Source organism: Neophocaena asiaeorientalis, unplaced genomic scaffold (genome assembly GCF_003031525.2).
Source record: "Neophocaena asiaeorientalis asiaeorientalis breed wild unplaced genomic scaffold, Neophocaena_asiaeorientalis_V1.1 scaffold230, whole genome shotgun sequence".
Taxonomy (NCBI): domain Eukaryota; kingdom Metazoa; phylum Chordata; class Mammalia; order Artiodactyla; family Phocoenidae; genus Neophocaena; species Neophocaena asiaeorientalis.
Genome location: NW_020175186.1, coordinates 6,557,954 through 6,578,051, shown reverse-complemented (window position 1 = coordinate 6,578,051; position 20,098 = coordinate 6,557,954). Strand labels below are relative to the sequence as shown.

The window sequence follows — 20,098 nt, the reverse complement described above, 5'->3', positions numbered from 1 at the left end:
CTGTGCTCTGTTACTTCCTAAGAGATGTGCCTGAGCACATTTTCTCTTAGCCTTAGTTCCAGTATCTGTAAAATAGGTCTCTAAAGCTTAATGTAAAACTTTAAAACAGCCTGGATTATGGAAAGACTTCTGATTTTAGAGTCAGCTAACCTGGCTTTGAGTCTAGACACTGTAACAGTTTGATCTCATATAGTAACCAGCAAATATTTACTTGTCTCTCTTCATTCAAGTAATTTTGGTCTGTCAATAGCTATGACACGTGTGTTAAACAGCACTGATGTCACCACATAATTTATTTACCTAATTGCATACTTCTGAGTATGAAAGGGGAACTATAAATTATTACACTGGGTGGGACAGCAGGTATAAACAGGGACTGTCCCTGGCAAACATCTAGAGCAAATATTTGAGCCATAGATACCTAATTCATGAGCAGCAGGAGATAATTTTATTCTCTACTCACCCTTTTTGTTCTCAACCCCGCCCCTAGTAAAGAGGAGAGGTCTTTAGTCAAACAGAATAAAGTGACAGGCTGGCATAACTCATCAGCTGCTTGATGAAGGGCAGTCGATATTAACAGGGCTACATTTTCTTTACATTGTCCCCTCACAAATTTCTGAAGGGTATAAAGCAGAGGTTTCAGGTTGATAGACAAAGAACAAATCTGGTCTTGGGGTCATTTTATTAGACTTACACAGTATTTTTTTTAAGGATTTTAAAGTATTGCCAATATTCTAAATTGAGATATTTAGATAAATACCCTTATTTGCAACTTCTCTTGAAAAACTGCAGACGTGTTAAAACCGAAACTTCATTATCACTTGTCAAGGGTCAAGTGGAACTGAACTGTCAGTGCCTCCTCTCTCATTCTCTCTCCAAGTCATCACACTTCTCCTGAAGTTGAGGTTTAGTTTCATTCATCATTCCCTTTGTAATATTATAAACTGCCTGCCTAATTCACCCACAGGTCCTGCCAAGACCCTGAAATATTTTAGATGCTTTTTTGAGCTTCATGTCAACCCCCTTCAAGCAGCTTGCAGCGAAGATTTTCAGAGCGGTGCTGGAAACAAGGAGAACAGAGGCTTAGAAAAACTAAGGAGATTTTAAAAGGGAAAAAGGATAGAGACTAGAAAAAAAGAGTGGACTCTACCCAACTGAAGTGGATCTTTACAGACTGAGATAGGAAATAACATATAGGGAGGTAGGAAATTATATATAATTACTAAATGATTGTGGACTGATAGATCACATTGCTCACCATTCATCTGAATACCATAGGTGAGTGTGATCATCTACAGCTGTTTTTTTAATAACATACTTACAGACCTGTCTAGAATTTATAAAAAGGACACAAAGATTACATGTAAAATAAAAACAATAATATTTATTTAACTATAAAACTGTTGGGATCAAACCTAGTAATCAGTAAATGTGATTTTAAACTATAATAATTATAAAATGTTATATGGCTTGATGATGATGATGATGATGGTGGTCTATATTTATAGATCATGCTTTTTGGTTTGGGAGGTCATGAGAATACCCAGATAGAGTCTGTATTTTTGCTTCTTCACTCATTTTATTCACTGACCATCTCTTGTTGAAAATGGAGAAAAAATCCAGTAAGTCATAATTAATATGACTTGGGTCAGTCTGTCACTTATTTACTCTCTGTACTCCCTGTTCCTTGCACACTGTAGTCCCCAAAAGGGAAGAGCCAAGGTCTCTGAGCACCAGATGGGTTTCCAGCAAGGGCCCTGGACAACCAAAGCTTTGGAAAGTGGAAACATCAATATACAGAAGATAAAGAAAGAGAAAAAGAGGGAAGAGAAAAATGGCCAACTTTCCATTCTCCTTTATCATACTAAGGGACCACCTCACATCTCTGCATGGCATACCTGAAAATCCACTTTTGGCAACAGGAATTTTGCGTGCTGCCCCACTTACAATATTAATAACATTAATACGTAAAATAATAACATGGGAGCTTGGTATGCTAAACGCTTATCCCAATCCTCACTCTAGCCATATGAGACCAATACTATTATCTCAAATTTATAAATGAGGAAATTGAAGAACAAAGGGATTAAGTAAATACTCAAAATCATGCAGTGAGAGCAATGCATAACCTAGATTTGAACACAGATAATCTGACTCTAAAGCCCATGTAGTTGACTTCAATGCCATGTAGTTGCTTTTTACTTCAAACATTTATATATTTTTCTCATGCTGAATTTTTTATGTTGAAAAAAGAACCCTGGCAGTCATTCTCCCTTTCTCTCTCTGTCTTTCTTATATACCCCCTTCTTATTATATTATGAAACTTTTTATGATAATATTTAATTTCATATAAAAACTTTTTGTTTTAAGGTAATCAGTAATTCTTTCAGTGCTCAGAAAATCCAAGTTTGTAAAGTACGTATTAACACCTTCATTTTCTTAATAAAAAATATGAAACTCAAAGAAATTTGAGTTGCCAAAGTCACACTGCTATTATATGCCCCATTCTGACTCAATCTTGGTTCTTCTAATTTTGAATCTAATGTTCTTTTCAGTCTCTCTTCATGTGCTTTCTCACCTAGCTCAATGTCTGTTGCTAAAAGAACCACTACAATGCTGTGATAAATGAGTGAGCACATGTCTTAATAAAAGAAGATCACTCCATTGCACATACTTTTGTACAGATCTTCTAGATTTCTCTTCTTACTCACAGGATAGAATGGCTAGGTGCAAAGATTGGGCTTTTCTAGGCTGTCGTTTAGGAATAAATGGTAAGTAGGAACAACAACTTCTGGTTTGTAACAGTGAAAATTAAATTACATTCTCCCTAAAGGATTTGGAATTATTTTAAAACAGATTTTCCTAAGAAAATGGAAGAAAAGTATATTCCTTTGATATTTAAGCATCTACCATGTCCAGGAGAATAATAACCGTGTTAAGAGAGAAACTTTGAATATATTAAGGGGGAAATCTGGACCAACATCCCAGAAGAATCATAGGAATTTCCCCACAGGTTACTAATCTGGCTTTAATTAAGACTGGAAGACCAATATAGCCTTAGTGTGGGAGGCAATTAGTGCTCTGCCTCACACCAGGGATGTGTATACACTAGTCACGGACTTGGCTAATGACTATCTTCAGAAGGACACATAGAGCAGAGACTGCTATCTGAGGAGCTCAAATTGATGCTACAGTTCACCCCAGGGAAATTAATATAGTACTGCATAAACTTCTGTCAGTTCTACATATTAAAGACACATTACTGTGTAGTTCATTTCATCAGCAATGTTTTTGAGAACGTACCATTTATCAGGCACTGTTCTAGGCACTCAGGATAGTGATCAAAACAAAAAACTAAACAAAGCAAAACTTCCTTCTCTCATGTAGGGTACAATCTAATGGAAGAAGAAAAGTAACAATATAAAAACAACAAAAAATATAGTATATCAGATAAGTGCTGTGAAGAAAAATAAGTGCAGTGGAGTAGGGACAAGGCATTGAAACAAATGCAACATAAAATCTATCTACCTTGTTAGCAAATTTTAGGTATATAACACAGCTATAACATTAATTATACCGTCAATCTTCAGAACTTAATCATCTTGCATAACTGAAGTTTTGTAACCTTTGACCAACACTTTTGCATGTTCCCCTTCCCCCAACTCCTAGTAACCAACAATCTACTTACCATGGAAGAATGAATGGATGAATGACTGAATAGGGCAGGAGAGTAATTTTGGAGGAGATGGATATGTTTATGGCACTGATTGAAGAGATGATTTCATAGGTGTATACTTACCTCCAAATTCATCACATTGTTAACATTAAGTAGAGTTTTTTATATGTAAATCATACCGCATTAAAGTAATTCAAAACAACACATAAAAAGCCAAATACAGCAAAACTCGCCCCTCACCCCCAAGAATAAACAAACTAGTAAATACTCTGACTTGACACTAAGAAATATACAAAAATAGGTATAATGCACAGAGGATTGTTTCCATTGGGCATCAGAGAGGAGGCAAGAGGTCCTCTTTCTCTGACAGGTCTGATTTAGGGCCATGTGGTCCTGGAGCAGGAAAGCCTTGGAAGCCTAAGCCTTGCTAACAAGGAGACAGGTTAGCCCCTGGAGATGTCAATTTCTTCATTATAAATGGAAATTTTTTGATATAAAAACCCTACCTGAAACTTTCATAGAGTAGGATAGAAAGGACATGCCGTTTAATACTAAGGCAGGAGATAGATGGGCTCCAGGCTAGGCATTTACAACTAGCCTCCTGTTTACATTTCCTGAGGAAGGAGGCAGGTGGGCTCTAGACTAGATATTTACAGCCAGTCTCCTGTTTGCACTTTGAGATGGAAATAACAACAGTGTAAATAGCTGGACTTTGTTTCCTGTGGACACCTTAAGATAACAGTCATGGCAGGAACAGAAAGGGGATAAACCTTGTTTGAGTAAAAGATCAAGAGGTCATATATTTCCCATCCTTGGGACTAGGGAAACACTGCACATGTGCAGAAAGGCTCCTTGGGGGTCAAAAGGAGGGGGCACCACCCCATAATATGTGATGCTAAGGCCGTCCCATAGGCCTCTGGGCTGAAATCCATCTTGGCAAAAAGTTGCACATGCAGTTTGGGCAGGGTCCTACAGCAGGTCAGGTGTGGAAAAAGAAACCAGATAATTGGCCAAAGGTAAACAAAGACCTGGAAGAACTGCCCTATATGAATGATTTAACTTCCTCTTTACTGCACTCCTCCTCATTGGGGAGGACGCCCACGCCCTTTCTTGCCAGGTGTGCATCTCTGCCTTGCTTCTGTCTTAAATAAACTGTTTCTCTGTGTGCTCTCCCACTTGTGCTGTGCCTCTAATAATAAACTTTGCACCTGTTTTTACAGTTTTTGCCTCCTTGAAACATTCTTGCTTTCAAACAGAGGCGAGAGCCAGGGAAAATTTGCTTCTAGCCTCTAGCCTTTGCTGGTCTAGTAGCTAGGATTCCCGGTTTTCATCCAGGCTACCTAGGTTCAATTCCTGGGCAGGGAACTAAGATCTCGCTTCAAGCCACCACTCACTGCTGCTGCCTCTCTGAGATAAATACCACAGGTGAATCTAAATGTGAAAAGTGCAATTATTCACTTTTGGTAAAAATAAAAACATCTGTGGAACTGTGGAATTAAAAATAAAATCAACTTAGAGTTACCTAGTAAGTTATCCTTATCCTCTCCCATAATTTATTCATCTACACACAGGATTTTGATGATTTATCATGTAAGAATTATTTCTCTTGGATATGTCTGAAGACAAACTAACAACTCGCCTTCCCAACAATACATCTAATTCTGATTTCCACAGTTGGTGGAAATTTTGTATATTACTGATTTTTAGTATCACACCACTATCTGAATGTTCAAGAGCTCTTCAAAAGACAGACCTGGTTTCATGTCTTGGTTCAGGCCCCTATGAGGGCAGAAGTAGCTAGACCACAAACATGTTACTTCACATGTCCAATCTTCATTTACCTAATCTGTAATCGATAGTAGTCTTGGTCTCATAGAGTTGCTGGGAGGAATCAATGATCCTACACAAAGGGCTACATAATACTTGGTACATAGACTAACTCAATAAATACCAGTTCCTGCTAACATTCTTATTGCCATTAATGTTACATAAGAGCCTGTTTTTATTCATGTGAGTTTTCATTGATTCACTATTTCTTCTTGCTAATTTCCTTTCTGTAGGTACATAGAAATTTCTGATAATTTCTTCTGTATACTACTTAATAAAAAAAATAGAGGCAAAATAATGAGTGATGTTAAATAGCAAAGAAAGGAGACAACAGCAAACTTTATACCACAGAAAAGCTAGTCTACTGTTGCCAAGGGACATCCTCAGGTGGCTTTACTTACAATGGTGAGAGACTGATTTTCAGTTATGGTCTCAGAAATGTGACTTTGACAGAAAGAAGCAGAAACTTTTTGAAGGTGGAGTCAGGGTAACAAAGTTCGTAGGATATATTAATAACACAAATATAATGCTGGGCAAACTGGCTAACCACATGCAGAAGAGTGAAACTGAACTCTTATTTTATGCTTTTCAAAAGATTAACTCAAAATGTGTTAAAGACTTACATGTAAAATCTGTAAGCGTAAAACTACTAGAAGGAAACAGAAGGAAAAAGCTCCTTAATACTGGTCTTGAAAACAGTTTTTTGAATATGATGAGAATTGCAAAAAATGAAAGCAATAAAAGTAAAAATATACAAGTGGGACTACATCAAACTAAACAGCATCTGCACAGAAAAACAATTAGCAAGATAAAAAGGCAGCTTACGAATGGGAGAAAATAGTTGCAAGTCACCTATATGATAAGAAGTTAATGTTTGAAATATATAAGGAACTCACATAACTCAATAGCAAAAAAAAAAATGGATAAAAGACTTGAATACATTTTTCCAAAGAAGTCATACAAATGGCCAAGAAGTACATAAAAAGATGCTTGACATCACTAATCATCAGGGTAATGCAAATACAAACCACAATGAGATATCACTTCACACCTGTCAGAATGGCTATTATCAAAAAGACAAGAAATAACAAGTATTGATGAGGCTGTGGAGAATAGGAAACTGTGTGCACTGTTGGTGGGAATGTAAATTGGCAAAGCCACTATGGAAACAGTATGGAGGGTCCTCAAAAAATTAAAAATAGAACTACCATATGATCCAGCAATTCCACTTCTAGGTATATATTCAACAGAAATAAAAATAAGATATCAAAGAGATATCTGCACCCTTATGTTCACTGCAGCATTATTCATGATAGCCAAGACATGGAAATAACCTAAGTGTCCACCAATGGATGATTGGATACAGAAGATGGGATATGTGATATATTCCATTGTGTATATATATTCAACCATAAATAGAAGGAAATCCTGCCTTTTGTGACACCATGAATGGATCTTGAGGGTATTATTCTAAGTGAAATGAGTCAGACAGAGAAAGACAAATACTGTATGTTCTCACTTATATGTGGAATATAAAAAAGCCAAATTCCTAGAAACATGGAGTAAATGGTGATTACTAGGGTATAGGGGAGGAGGAAATGGAGAGATGTTGGTCAATGTCTACAAACTTCTAACAATAAGATGAATAAGTTCTGGGGATCTAATGTATAGCATGGTGACTATAATCATCAACACTGTATTATATACTTGAAAGTTGTTAAGAAAACAGATCTTAAAATTTATCAACAAATACACACACACAATAATTTTGTGAGGGAATAGAGGTATCAATTAACCTCATTTTGATAATCATTTTACAATATACACGTGTGTTAAATCATCACATTGTACACCTTAAAAATACACATACGTCAATGATCTATCAGTAAACCTGGAATAAAATAATACCAATATGATACTAATAAAATTACTCTTATGTCATAGGAAACAGTACTGCTTTGAGGACTGGCAGTCATATCATATATCCAGCACATGCATTTCCCAAAACACACACATTCACACCACACACACTGGAAAATAAATTCTAGCCCAAAGATTTCTGTCAAGCCTAGAATCAAGGCAAGTGAGTTATATAACTTGAAAGGTTAATAGCACTAAGCTATGACACCTCAATGTACACATCTCAATTTGTTTTGGGGGTAAGGGGATCTCTTAGGCCAGAGTAAATTCTTCTAAGCAAAGTTCTCTAAAAAGTATTGCCAATGTTTGTCTCTCTGTTTTATGTTTTCTTGTTTGAACTATCTACCTTCTGAGTGATCTATTCTCCAGCTAAACCTGGTAATTTAATTGGTTAACTGAATTAACCAATAACCAATCAACTGGTTAACCAATAGCCTGCTCTTTCTCTTTATGATTGGACTTCAAAAAGGAGCTGATCGTTAAGTATACTTTGCATTTATCTGATTTCATTTACTATGTGTTGCTATATTGTTAACTTTTAACAGTTAAAGGTTTTTAGGGCAGTTTGCTGTCTTATATATGTAGATACGTGTGTGTATTCATATATATAAATTAAACCCTCACCATATGAAATCTACATTAAATGTCTCACATTAAAAGATATAACTAAGTATATATCGCATTGTTTACACAGTGGTTTTTTGCTGATTAATTTACTAATACTTACTTAGATTACCAAGTTATTTTATAATGTAAGTTCGTTTCTTAAAAACAAGTGGTACAAAGGTTTTTATATGTAAGTTCTTGTATTAGACACTTATAAGTAAATGCTATTTCACTAGAAGGATATGTAACTGAGCAGGATCCTACGGGGTCTTCCCAGAACAGACCCCTCCATGTCCTTTGCCCACCTCTTGTTTGTAGAAAAACTTTAGTCTCCTAGGCCTCCCCTGAGTCACAAAAGGCTGGCTCAAAAATGAATGATTAGGGCTTCCCTGGTGGCGCAGTGGTTGAGAGTCCGCCTGCTGATGCAGGGGACACGGGTTTGTGCCCCGGTCCGGGAAGATCCCACATGCCGCAGAGCGGCTAGGCCCGTGAGCCATGGCCGCTGAGCCTGTGCGTCTGGAGCCTGTGCTCCGCAACGGGAGAGGCCACAACAGTGAGAGGCCCGCATACCGCAAAAAAAAAAAAAAAAAAAAAAAAAAAAATTAATGATTAGAAAAATATGAACATGTAGTAACAAAGAAATAGCAATTGGGCCAGGAGAACTGGCATCAATTTAAACAATGGATCAGCCATATAGCAGAGTCACAGAATCTTTAGTTCCTCCTTGAAGGACACAGATATAGCATCTGATGCACATTCCTGAGCTGTTTCACAGATACTAAAACTCCCACCAGATGGAAGAAGTTAACTGCAAGATGACCATGAGCACATAGGCCCCAGACTGGCTGGAGCCTGAGGATTGATGATGCTAACCCCCATGACACCACCCTGTTACCTCACCATCAACCAATTAGAGAATTGTGCATGTGCTGATCATGTACCCTGAGACTCTCTCACTCACCATGCTTTTAAAAACCCTTCCTTGAAACCCATCAGGGAGTTCGGGTCATTAGCTGCCCATAGGCCTTGCTTGGCACCTGCAATAAATGCTGCACTTTCCTTCACCAAAACCTGGTGTCAGTAGATTGGCTTTACTGGATAAAACTAAATAAAATACATAATAACTAATAATATGAATGTGATCCTGGAAATTTGTGTTAAATTTTCACACCCCACAAAGACTCTGGAGTTGCTCCTCCATTATACTGAAGAAAAAGGTTGGTGGGAGCACCTGAAACCAACCTCAAAACTCACCTTCATTGTATTTGCCTTTTGGCAACCCACACACTATTTTCAAGCCCACGATGAGAAGAGCAAAACTTTTGCAAGAGGGAGCAAAGAACAAGAAAAAAATTGCTTAGAAACTCAACAGACCAGAAAGAGAGTAGAAAATTATCATGAAAAAAAGAGCTTTTCATGTTGACTGCAGGTGCTGTAAAACTACTATCTGGTATAGGTCAAATTAGTTATGATGAAGTGTGTAGGAAGACACAGCTTTCAGCAAATTGCATTAGAAACTAAGCAGGTGGGTAGATTCTATTCCCTGTTATGTAAGCTGATTGAGCTGTCATCTTTGAAAGAACTTAGAATGGCTTTTTACAATTAACTTGCCCTGGGTAAGTAACACACTCTTCTAATATCCTGCCCATCCAACCTCAAAAGCTGCATCTTTTTCTTTGCTCACTCCCTGCTCTTCTTATTATATATGCTTAATCACCAGAATTCCCTGAATATGACTTCTACTTCTTTCCTCTGGGATTTTATTCAATCTGTTCTTTGTGCCTAAAATGACTTGTCTACCCACCAAGTCAATGGAAAATCTACTCTTCTTATAAGACTCAACTCTAAGGCTACTTTCAAAGGCAATTTTCTAAGTGACACCTCCATTTAGAAATAATTATTCCTTTTGAATAAGCCTTTCTACAGAAATATTTCCAAGCCTCAAAAGATACCTAATAAGATGTAATGGATAGTACATTCTCATCACTCTAGTTATATGACTTTGGAGAGATTAAGATTTCTGATCTCATTTTTTTCTTTTGCAAAATAGGAATAATAATCTTGGAATCTTGTAAAATATAGTTTGTGCATGTTAATTAGCATTTGTATGTTAGTCTCTGGCATAGGTCCTAGTTCACAGTATTCAATAAGTGGTAACAATTAACAGCTTCTTATGCTTATAATTACAGTAATTTATCTGTATGCCTCCCCCATTAGACAATTGGTTCCTTGAATGTAGATACCAAACCTTTGAATTCATTTCTGTATCTTCATCCCCATTCCCAATCCATCGATGTTTGTCAGTGACTTTTACTTAGCAAGCTTTTTTTTCCCAATAAAAGTTCCCTAGCTTATTCAATTAGTATATTATATGTGTGATGTTGTGATTTATAATAAGAAATACATATTTGGTATTCATCCCCACTTCTGGCCTAGAGTTCCTAAAATCCTTGGGATTTCCTAAGTGTGGGAGGCCTAAAGGTATTTTTTGCTTCATTAATTAGGTGACTTATGGATAGCACCTGTGAATGCGGGCTTAGTTTCTAAGACAGTCAACCATGTGATTAGAAGGTTGGAACTGCAGTCCCACCCCCTGATATCCTGACATCTGGGGAAGGAAAAGTGGCTGGAGATTGAATTCAATCACCAATGGCCAATGATTTAATCAATTACAGCTGTGTAATGAAGCCTCCATAAACATCTAAAAGGACAGGGTTCTGAGAGTTTCTGTGTCGGTGAACACATGGAGATTTGGTGAGACTGGCACACCTGGAGAGGGCATGGAAGCTCTGCGCTCCTTCCCACATACCTTGCCCTATGCATCTCTTCCATCTGTCTATTCCTGAGTTACAACCTTTTACAATAAACCAGTAATCTAGTAAGTAAAATGTTTTTCAGAGTTCTGTGAGCCTCTCTAAAATACTGATCAAACCCAAGGAAGGAGGGACTCATGGGAACCTCTAATATATAGCCAGTTGGTCAGAAGTACAGGTAACAGCCTGGGCTGGTGACTAGCATCTGAAGACCAAGGAGGGGGGGGTCCTTGAAACCTCCAATTTGTAGCTAGTCAGAGCACAGGTAACAACTTGGGCTTGTGACAAGCATGCGAAGTATGGGGGTGGGGGGAGAAGTCTTGTAGGATGGAGTTCGTAACCTGTGGAATCTGATGATATTTCTGGAAAGACAGTGTCAGAATTGAGTTGAATTGTGGGATATCCAGGTGGTGTCCCAAGAATTTCTTGCTGGTGTGGAAAACGTCTCCCATAACCCACACTGGAATTAGTATCAGAAACTATTGAGTAAGTAATGCCACATTTTAATAGCTCAATTGAATTAAACTGGTTTTATACAGTAATAAAAATAAAACAACTATCCTGTAATTTATCATTTTGATTCTGAAGCTTGAATATTTTTATAAGGGCCTGGGCTTGAGAAATTTAATGATCACCAGATAAACATGTAATAAAATAGTCTATTTCATAATAGTAGAGTTTGATGTATAATAGTATAGTTTATACTATATTATATGAAATGTCTTTAAATATTGGTTTATGAATTATAAACTGAAAGAGACTTGGGGACTATCTAATCCAATCCTACTTATTTCACAAATGAGCAAAATGAGACAGTGTGTGTTGGGTAAGGGGCTTGTTAGGAGACATGTAGATTGGAAGTTAAAGAGCTGAGACTTAAACCCAGGTTTCTTCATTATTCTTTCTTACCTAGCACTTATATGTCTTTGGAAAAGAGTATTTAGATTTTCCAATTGTGTTATCAATATGATAAAACATCTAAAATGATTTTGAGCAAAGGCCAGATTTTTTTTCAGAATGGTAATAATAATTTTGAACTGAATATCTTCAGGTAATAAGATTTAAGTTGACCTTCAAAAGTATAAAGGATTTGGATAGACCAAGGATATTTTAAAGTTACTTCAAGTGTGAGAAATAATGAGAGAAGTGTGGAAGCAGAATAGACAAAGGGGTCCTGAGAGACAAAGAGAAGAAGATGGGGTTGGAGAAGCACGTTTACACAACTCTAGCCCAACAAATGCAGAAAATGCCATAATTATATGGAATCTGAAAAACATGTGGTCCAATTCAATCATGTGATGGTAAACAAAACTGAAACATCTTGTCTTTTTCACTAAATCATTAACTACATCTGAAGGACACTGAGGAAGAGGCCCTAATTATTAAAAGTAAGTTTTAGGAAGATTAGTCTGGCAATTGTGTGTAGAAGATTATGGAAAAGTCATGGTATAGATCCTCATAGATCATCTGTGAATGCTTAAAGGTAGGCTGAAGCTCCAATCAAGTTGTAGCAGTAGGAAGTAAGACACATAAGTAACATTACAAAAGAAGCACCAGAAAATCACAATTGGCTGGAGAGTAGGTAAAGGGAAGAGATGGAAATAGAAGGATATCATAGTTCATGCTAGTATTTCAGGCTCAGGAGACCCAAGTTTTCCAATGTCGACATTAGGATGCATGGAAGAAGGTTAGGCAGGTTCAGTATGACAGGTTCAACTTCAGACACACTACCTTTGGGTTGAATGTGAGACAATTCAGTACATGTGTTCATGACCTGAGAGAGGGGTAGGAGCAGGAGACATAGATTGAAATGGTATACACATAAAGGTGAGAACAGAACCTATATAAGGAGAAAGCTCTTGGAAGAGAAATATAGGAAGAAAAAAGTACAGGAGGCCAAGACAGATTCCTAGCCAATACTCACATCTGGTTGGCAGAAGATAGAAAGGGAATCAATGAGGAAATAAAGGGCCACAAGTGGAGTATTTGAAAACAAAAACAAACAAAAAACAAAAACACTATGGTATTTTCAGCTCTATCTTGGGAGAATTCTATATCTTAAATGTTAATTTGGGAGGTTGTCCACCATGTATATACATATCAATTTCAAAATGCTAGTTTCTGTGTCAGTATGTATATCTGGCCAAATGTTTCAAATCTTGCATGAAAAACAATTATAGAAAGTTCAGTAAAGAACTTTGAAAGAAGAGAATTACATCAGACTAGTTCATCTTCAGAAATGCAATAGTGAATTGAAATATCTCGTTAAATTTTGATTTCTAAGTAAAAGTCTCCCCAGACTACTTGTTAAATATTAGATATCAAATTTGGTTTTGCTCTGAAACCCCTTTTATCAGGATTTATGACTAAGGCACAAATGATGTCTGTTGTTTGACTCAGTGGGAAAGCCTACACTAGTCTGTTTAAATTGCTTAAATAAGTCGACAAATCTGGACACCAGTATCACTGAAGGAGCTACATATAATCTTGAAAGAGATGGAAGAAGAAAAGACAACCAGTGTCAGAATTTGTTTAAATTAAAAAGCTTGCAACCACTCACTGATTCATTGAATGATGCTCTTTAAACCACAATAAATCATATACCATCAACGGTGAAACACAACTTAACCTATGATTGTTTTTCATGATTACAAAGGTTTGTGTGAATTTTTTTTCAATTTTCAAAGAACTAATGGGGAATCCCCTGGAAGTCCAGCGGTGAGAACTTCACACTCTCACCACCGAGGGCCCGGGTTCAATCCCTGGTCGGGGAACTAAAATCCCACAAGCTGTGTGGTGCAGCCAAAAACAAAAACAAACAAACAAACAAACAAAAACTAATGAATCAGTTCAGAATGAAAGTAAGTCATGACCAACTAAGCAGATAATCTTGGGAAGTTCACTTTTCCTTACTTTCTGTCTCTGTAAAATGGGATTGAGGTGGATGATCTGAAGTTCCTTCTCTCTTTAACAAGAATTAGGTAGTTTCTAATTGTTTAACTGGGATGGCAATATGTCTCTTACCAAACCCCCTGCAACTTAACTTTTCACATAGTTGTAACATGGATATGGATATAGGTATGGAATACATAACTTGCTATAAGTAAAGCATTAAATTTAAGCATTAGGTTGAAGTGAATAGATTTTCTTAAAAAGTATATTTGTGGGAGGTTTAAAGATTAATGAAGATATGTATCATGTGGAAAATTAATACAAAGCTTTATGAAACATAGGAAGGCAAAAGTTCTGCTTCTAAGGCAGGAAAGCTTTTAGGAGATGGGGAGAGACTACCTGGTTGTTTAGCTCAAAGGTGGTAGTGTGTGTATGTGTGTGTGTGCACATGTGCGTGTGTGTGTGTGTGTGTGTAATTACTATATAGAAATATGAACACTAGATATAGAAAATAGAGGTAAACCTTTTAAACAATCATGAAACAACCATGCAAAAGTGGGTATTTTGTTTATGTCGTTTGTTTGGTTGGAATAGTATACCAAGTCCTCCCACAGCAACTCCTGGTCTCTGCAATTCCCCAAACTAGCAGCACAACCAGGGCACATCACCAGGCTGTAAGAAAGAGACAGCTATAGGATTTCACTTTCAGGAGACCAAATAAGTGTATCTCTGAACATATTCTCTGACTGCAATCCAACAAAATTAGAAGTTAATTATAAAAGTTCTCAAAAATCCAACATTAACAATTGAATGAAAGAGGAAATCAAGACACAATTGTATATCAGTCATTCTTTAACATATATAAGGAGATTGTACTTGAAAAAGAGTGTGAAACCTTAGGAACAATTAAAGAACACAAATTAAAACAAAATGCCATCAGACTGGGGATATACATATACATATAGCTGATTTACTTTGTTATACAGCAGAAACTAACACAACATTGTAAAGCAATTATACTCCAATAAAGATGTAAAAAAAAAAAAAGGCCATCAGATTGCCAATATATCTAAAGACACTGAACTGATAAAAGCCAGGTTTGACAGTGTATAAAGAAATGGGTGCTGACATACACTGTTGATATGACTTTAAAGTGGCAAATCCCATTTTAAGGTCAGTTTGGCAGTAATTTAAAAACTAAAACACAGATTAACTTTACCACAGCAATTACACTTCTGGGAATCTCTCTTACTGAAATACACGTACAAAGCCAAAATACAGACACACAGTGATATTTATTACCATATTATGTCTAACACTGAACAATTGAAAACAAGTCCTAAAAAAACTTTTCAAAATTTTACAATCCTATAAAGAAGCCATTAAAATGAATGAGGTGGATCTACATGTACTGATGTGAAAAGATATTATTATATATTCTTAAGGAACAAAGCAAGTTTCAAAAACTATTATGTTATGACCTCCTTAGTTATAATCCCCCTATTTTATGAATGTATCTGTATTATATAAGTTGGAAAGACTAAGGAAGGATAATATGTTAAGTTGTTACAGTGGTCACCTGTGGTAAGTGGCTTTGGGAGGTCATGGGGGGATTTACATGTTATTAAATAAATAAATATAAATATGTTACATATTATATATAATGTATTTGTAATTTGAGAAAATTAATTTCAAATAACACAATAAGTTAACATGAATTTAATGGATTAAAAGGGTAATGCTGCATTATTGCTCCTCATTGGTGACTAGTTATATAACATATGAATCCTCAACACTAAAGTATTATATACAGGTTAACCCACATTGGCCACTGCTGCATGTACTTAAGCATACTATTTTAAAAGTGGTCAATTTAAGTCACTATAAAAGCCTAAGGAGAAAGCTTGCTCTATTCTAAAAGCACATTTAAAATATTAAAAATTACGTAAATACTAAAAATATTATCACCAGAAATCAAAGAAATAAAAACAGGAATAGGGTACCATATTATAAAAGCTAAAAATGATAATATTTAATATTTGTGAGAATCTTATCACAAAGTACTTTTATATATTGCTGGTGGTAACACTTTTTTTGCATGGTATCATTATCGTTTCATTAATATATGTCTACACAAAAGCTGAAAGTAAAATGTTACAGAATATTAAAATTGCGAATCTTCAAGTAGTAATATTTCAGACTTTTATTTTCTTCTCTGAACTATATACATTCCAGCGATTGTAATTTGTTATCTGTACTGCTTCTACAGTGATATAAACATAAAAAGAATTTTGAAAGTAGTATTTGTTTAAGGCCCTTAGATTATTCATTAGAATAATCAGAGGTATTCTGACTTTTGTTGGTTTTTGAAAATGAACTCTTAAGCCTTAACCACTTCTGTACAAAGGAACCTTTCTCCTCACTTCTCCAAAGATTAGGGTAAAATTCAGTTTACATGTAAAGAATCATGTGAGACAGATACCACATGATAACTGGCAGACTGGCTGGATCTTGGCAGATGCCTTCATAGCTTCTGCCCAGTACCTGGAGCTTAAGCAGGGCTGAATCACCAGTTTCTCCCCACTTTGCAATCTGTGGCATTACTCACTCTCTACCACTCTTAACCATGAACCTTCTTCTAACAGATGTAAGCTTATCTATATTATGGAACTTAAAAATGGGATGAGAAGGCAAAGGTCTCCATCAATCTCACTTTGAGCCTACTTCTTTTCCTTTGAAGCTACATCAATGAGGGGAAAAATAAAAGTTTATGGTCTATGGTCTAAGGTATTTAAGGGTCTTTGCAAACTATAGGTGCATCTTTTGCCTGAACATTTTCATCACACACACACACACAAACACACACACACACACACACATAGCATAACATCATATATTTATAAAATGATAGAACCAGAAGTGATATTAGACCCTCTAGCAGTTTTAAATTGTGATCCTTGGAGAACCTGGGTTCTGTGAAGCTGTCTCAAGGAAACCTGGGAAGGTTGGAAGGTGCTGAAAGAGTGGTCAACTGGGCCATCCTAGCTCTGATTTAAATTAAGAAAACAAACAAACAAACAAAAACTTCATTTTCATTTCTCACACAACCTGGATGCTGCTACTTTAAAAATACTGTAACCACTGATCAAGTCCATTTTATTCATTTAACAGGTTAAAAAATAAGCGGCCCAGAAAGTTCAGTTACTTAACCAAGGTTACAAATCTATGGTAGAAACAGGACAAGAATCCAGGTATCTAGACTTTTAATTCCAAGTGGAAATGAGAAAGTTAATGACAATGGTAATCATCTGCAATTCTGGATTTTCCATGAGGTTGCTATAGCTTATGAAACTCACATTATAAAGAGGCAATTAAGAAAATAAAGAGGTAACCAGGCAACAGTAACGCCATTTTCCTAAAAATAATGTGAGGGATATTATGCAGGGATAGGTTACTTTTGCTTCAGCTGAGCTGTTGCATATGTAGGAGAAGAAAGGTTGAGCATCTGCCAGGAATTAACACAGACCTTTTTCTACACACCTGTTCTGCAGAAGAAGATCTATAATGAAAGCATCTAGAAGTTTGTTCCAACATGACTGCCAAAATCCAAACCAGTAATACCCCTTGGCCATATCATAACATAAGGCAGAATCTGATCTGTGATATGGCTCTGAAGAAAACAAATAAGGTAGTTTGATTGGGAAATTCTATGGGTAGAATTATATGGAATCTTGTGTATTATGGGCCAATCCCTCTCCCATGGGCTTCAGTTTCCCCATCTGTAATGAGGGGAATGGAATTGCTCTCTAAAATAATTTTCAATTCTTACATACTTGGTTATGTTAGTTGGGGTGTAGTGCTTTTTGTTTGTATTTTTGTTTGGTTTTAAAATCAGGTTCAATGTCTAGAGGGAAAAAGACAAAAGGAAGAAAAATATTAGCAACTGTTTTAGAGACATGGTATCAAGCCTTTGTATTATTATTTTTAAAAATACCATCTCAGATAGAGCTGTAACATGACCATGAATATTATTAAAAATATTCTTTTGAATAGAACAGGGGAGACACAAAACATTTTCTTTAAAATATGAGTCATGTGCGTGTTTGTCTGTGCGCATGTGCGTATCACACCAACTCAATGAATATACCTGGGCAGTTAAACCACAACTGGAGGAAAAAATGTGTCAACATGTAGGCTGATCCCCTTAAAATTTATAACAATAACCTCGAATGGGTCCTTAATGCTACGAGCAGCCAAAATATATTTCCCTGGTCATCTTATTTTGCCACTCTCCTAGAAGAATATTTCATATTTTATTCCCTCACTGCAAATTCTGTCTTCCAACACCTCCTCCCCAATCCTCACTCTCAGCTGATGATTTTGCTTCCTGTTTCACTGAGAAGACTGAAGCAATCTGAAGAAAACTTCCACAGCTCCCACCCACCCACTGGCATCTGTACCCATGTATTCTGACTTCCTGCCTGATACTCAAGATAAACTAACTGCACTCCCAACTAAGTCCGTCCATCTCCTCTACTTACGCAGTAGTTTCCATCGTTCTCACCTACTTCAGACCAATAATTTTCCCATGCTCTCTCCTTACAGAGTCAAATCCAGCCTCTCTCCCCACCCCACCCTATCTTTAGTTGATAACTCCCCATCACCATACAAGTATGCTGTTTTAATTCCTAAAAATTAGAAAGAAAAAAAAAAGCAACCTCTTTTGACGCCAGTTTTCCTGGTGGTTTCTTCCCAATTTATTTGTTCCCTTTTGCTCCAAAATTCCACAAAAGTAGGGTCAGTAGTCATTATTTATAACTCCTCTTCTTAAACCTTCCACAGTAGGTTTTTGTCATTGTTGTTGTACCATAGCTCCAGGAAGACTGCCAAAGTCACCAATGGCTCTTCACTGCCAAGGTCAATGGTCAATTCTTCGTCTTCATCTTATTTGGTATATTAGGGACATTTGACACAATTCCTTGTGCCTTCCTCCTTGATATACTTTCCCCACTTGGCCTCCAGGACACAACTCTTCCATGGCTCTTCCCCAACCTCACTAGATGCTTCTTCTCAGTCTCCTTTGTGCATTATTCTCATCTCTTGACCTATCAACTTTGGAAAGGCACACAGCTCAGTCTTTGGATCCTTCTCTTTTTTATCTTTATTCCCTACCCTTGGTGATCTCATAATGTCTCATGGTTTTAAACATTATCTAAATGCTGCTATCTCCTAAAAGCACATCTCCAGTCCAGATATCTCTCTCTAACTCCAGGCATTTATACCACATATCTGTGTTCTTTACATTTCCACTTGATCTGCAAGAATCATGTCCAAACACAACATTCCCAAATGAACCTCCTGACATCTGCTCCCAGACCAAATTCACTCTTAGTTTTCCCATATCAGTTGATGGGGAAAATCTTGGAGACCAAAATCTTGAATCCTTTTTCTCATAACCCACATTCAGTCCACTTTCAAAATATATCCAGAATCTAACTATGACTTCTCACCATCTCCACTGCTGCAAGTCTCCTAATTGGTCTCTCTACTATCACAGTTGCTGAGCATGGGGGTAGGTTTGGGATTGAGAGTGAGTAGACACGAGGCAGATGAGTTTAAAATGAAATCCAGCTAATATGACCCCTTTGCTTAAAACCCTGCATTCAATGAACTTCCACTTCACTCAGAGTAAAATCTCAAATTTTTATAATTAATATATGACAACAAGGCCTGAAAATAATCTTGCTTGGCATTACAGATATAAAAACACATCTGTTTCAGGGGACAGTTTTTCCACATTCCTTTGTGAATGCATCTTTAAGAGTTCAAAGCACATCACTGCACAAATGCTTACAGAGTTTATTCCTGACTAATATATCACCTGATTATCCTTGCAGTGGAACTACAGGGCATGTATAATTTGACCATGCCATTTGTAATGTCTCTCTACTTTCAGTACCTTACACTCTTTTAAAAATGTTGCTGTCATTTCATCTTTTTTCAGCCCTAATAATTTTGGTTTCCCCTTCTATTACTAGTGTCTTAATTCACTTCCCTTCCTAATTTCATATTTTGCATATCAAATTCTATAAATGTTTTATAAACCTATTACCTCACTCTTGGTAATACAATGCAATATATATACAGTATATCATACAATAATAATACAATACAATATTTATTATTATTGTCAATAATAAATGTCAACTGTTTAAAGAAAAAAATCCTGGATTCATGGAAAGGGGAGGCTAAGTACTCCTTTTCATTGTTTTATGTATTTGTTAATAATATATGAATTATAAACTTGCATATACAAAAGTTCTAAGTGGAGGACTTCAATAGCATACACCCCTGGCCTCTCTTC

The 20,098-nt window shown here is 36.4% G+C and overlaps 1 protein-coding gene across 1 annotated transcript in view; it reads right to left on the bottom strand.

Annotated features, from left to right (window-relative positions):
- The window catches only part of ANO3 (anoctamin 3), a 397,425-nt gene that overhangs the window by 270,290 nt on the left and 107,037 nt on the right, over positions 1-20,098 (bottom strand). Inside the window, 2 exon segments of the mRNA XM_024764654.1 lie at positions 9,284-9,302; positions 9,304-9,358. Of these exon segments, the coding sequence (XP_024620422.1) occupies positions 9,284-9,302; positions 9,304-9,358 (74 nt within the window).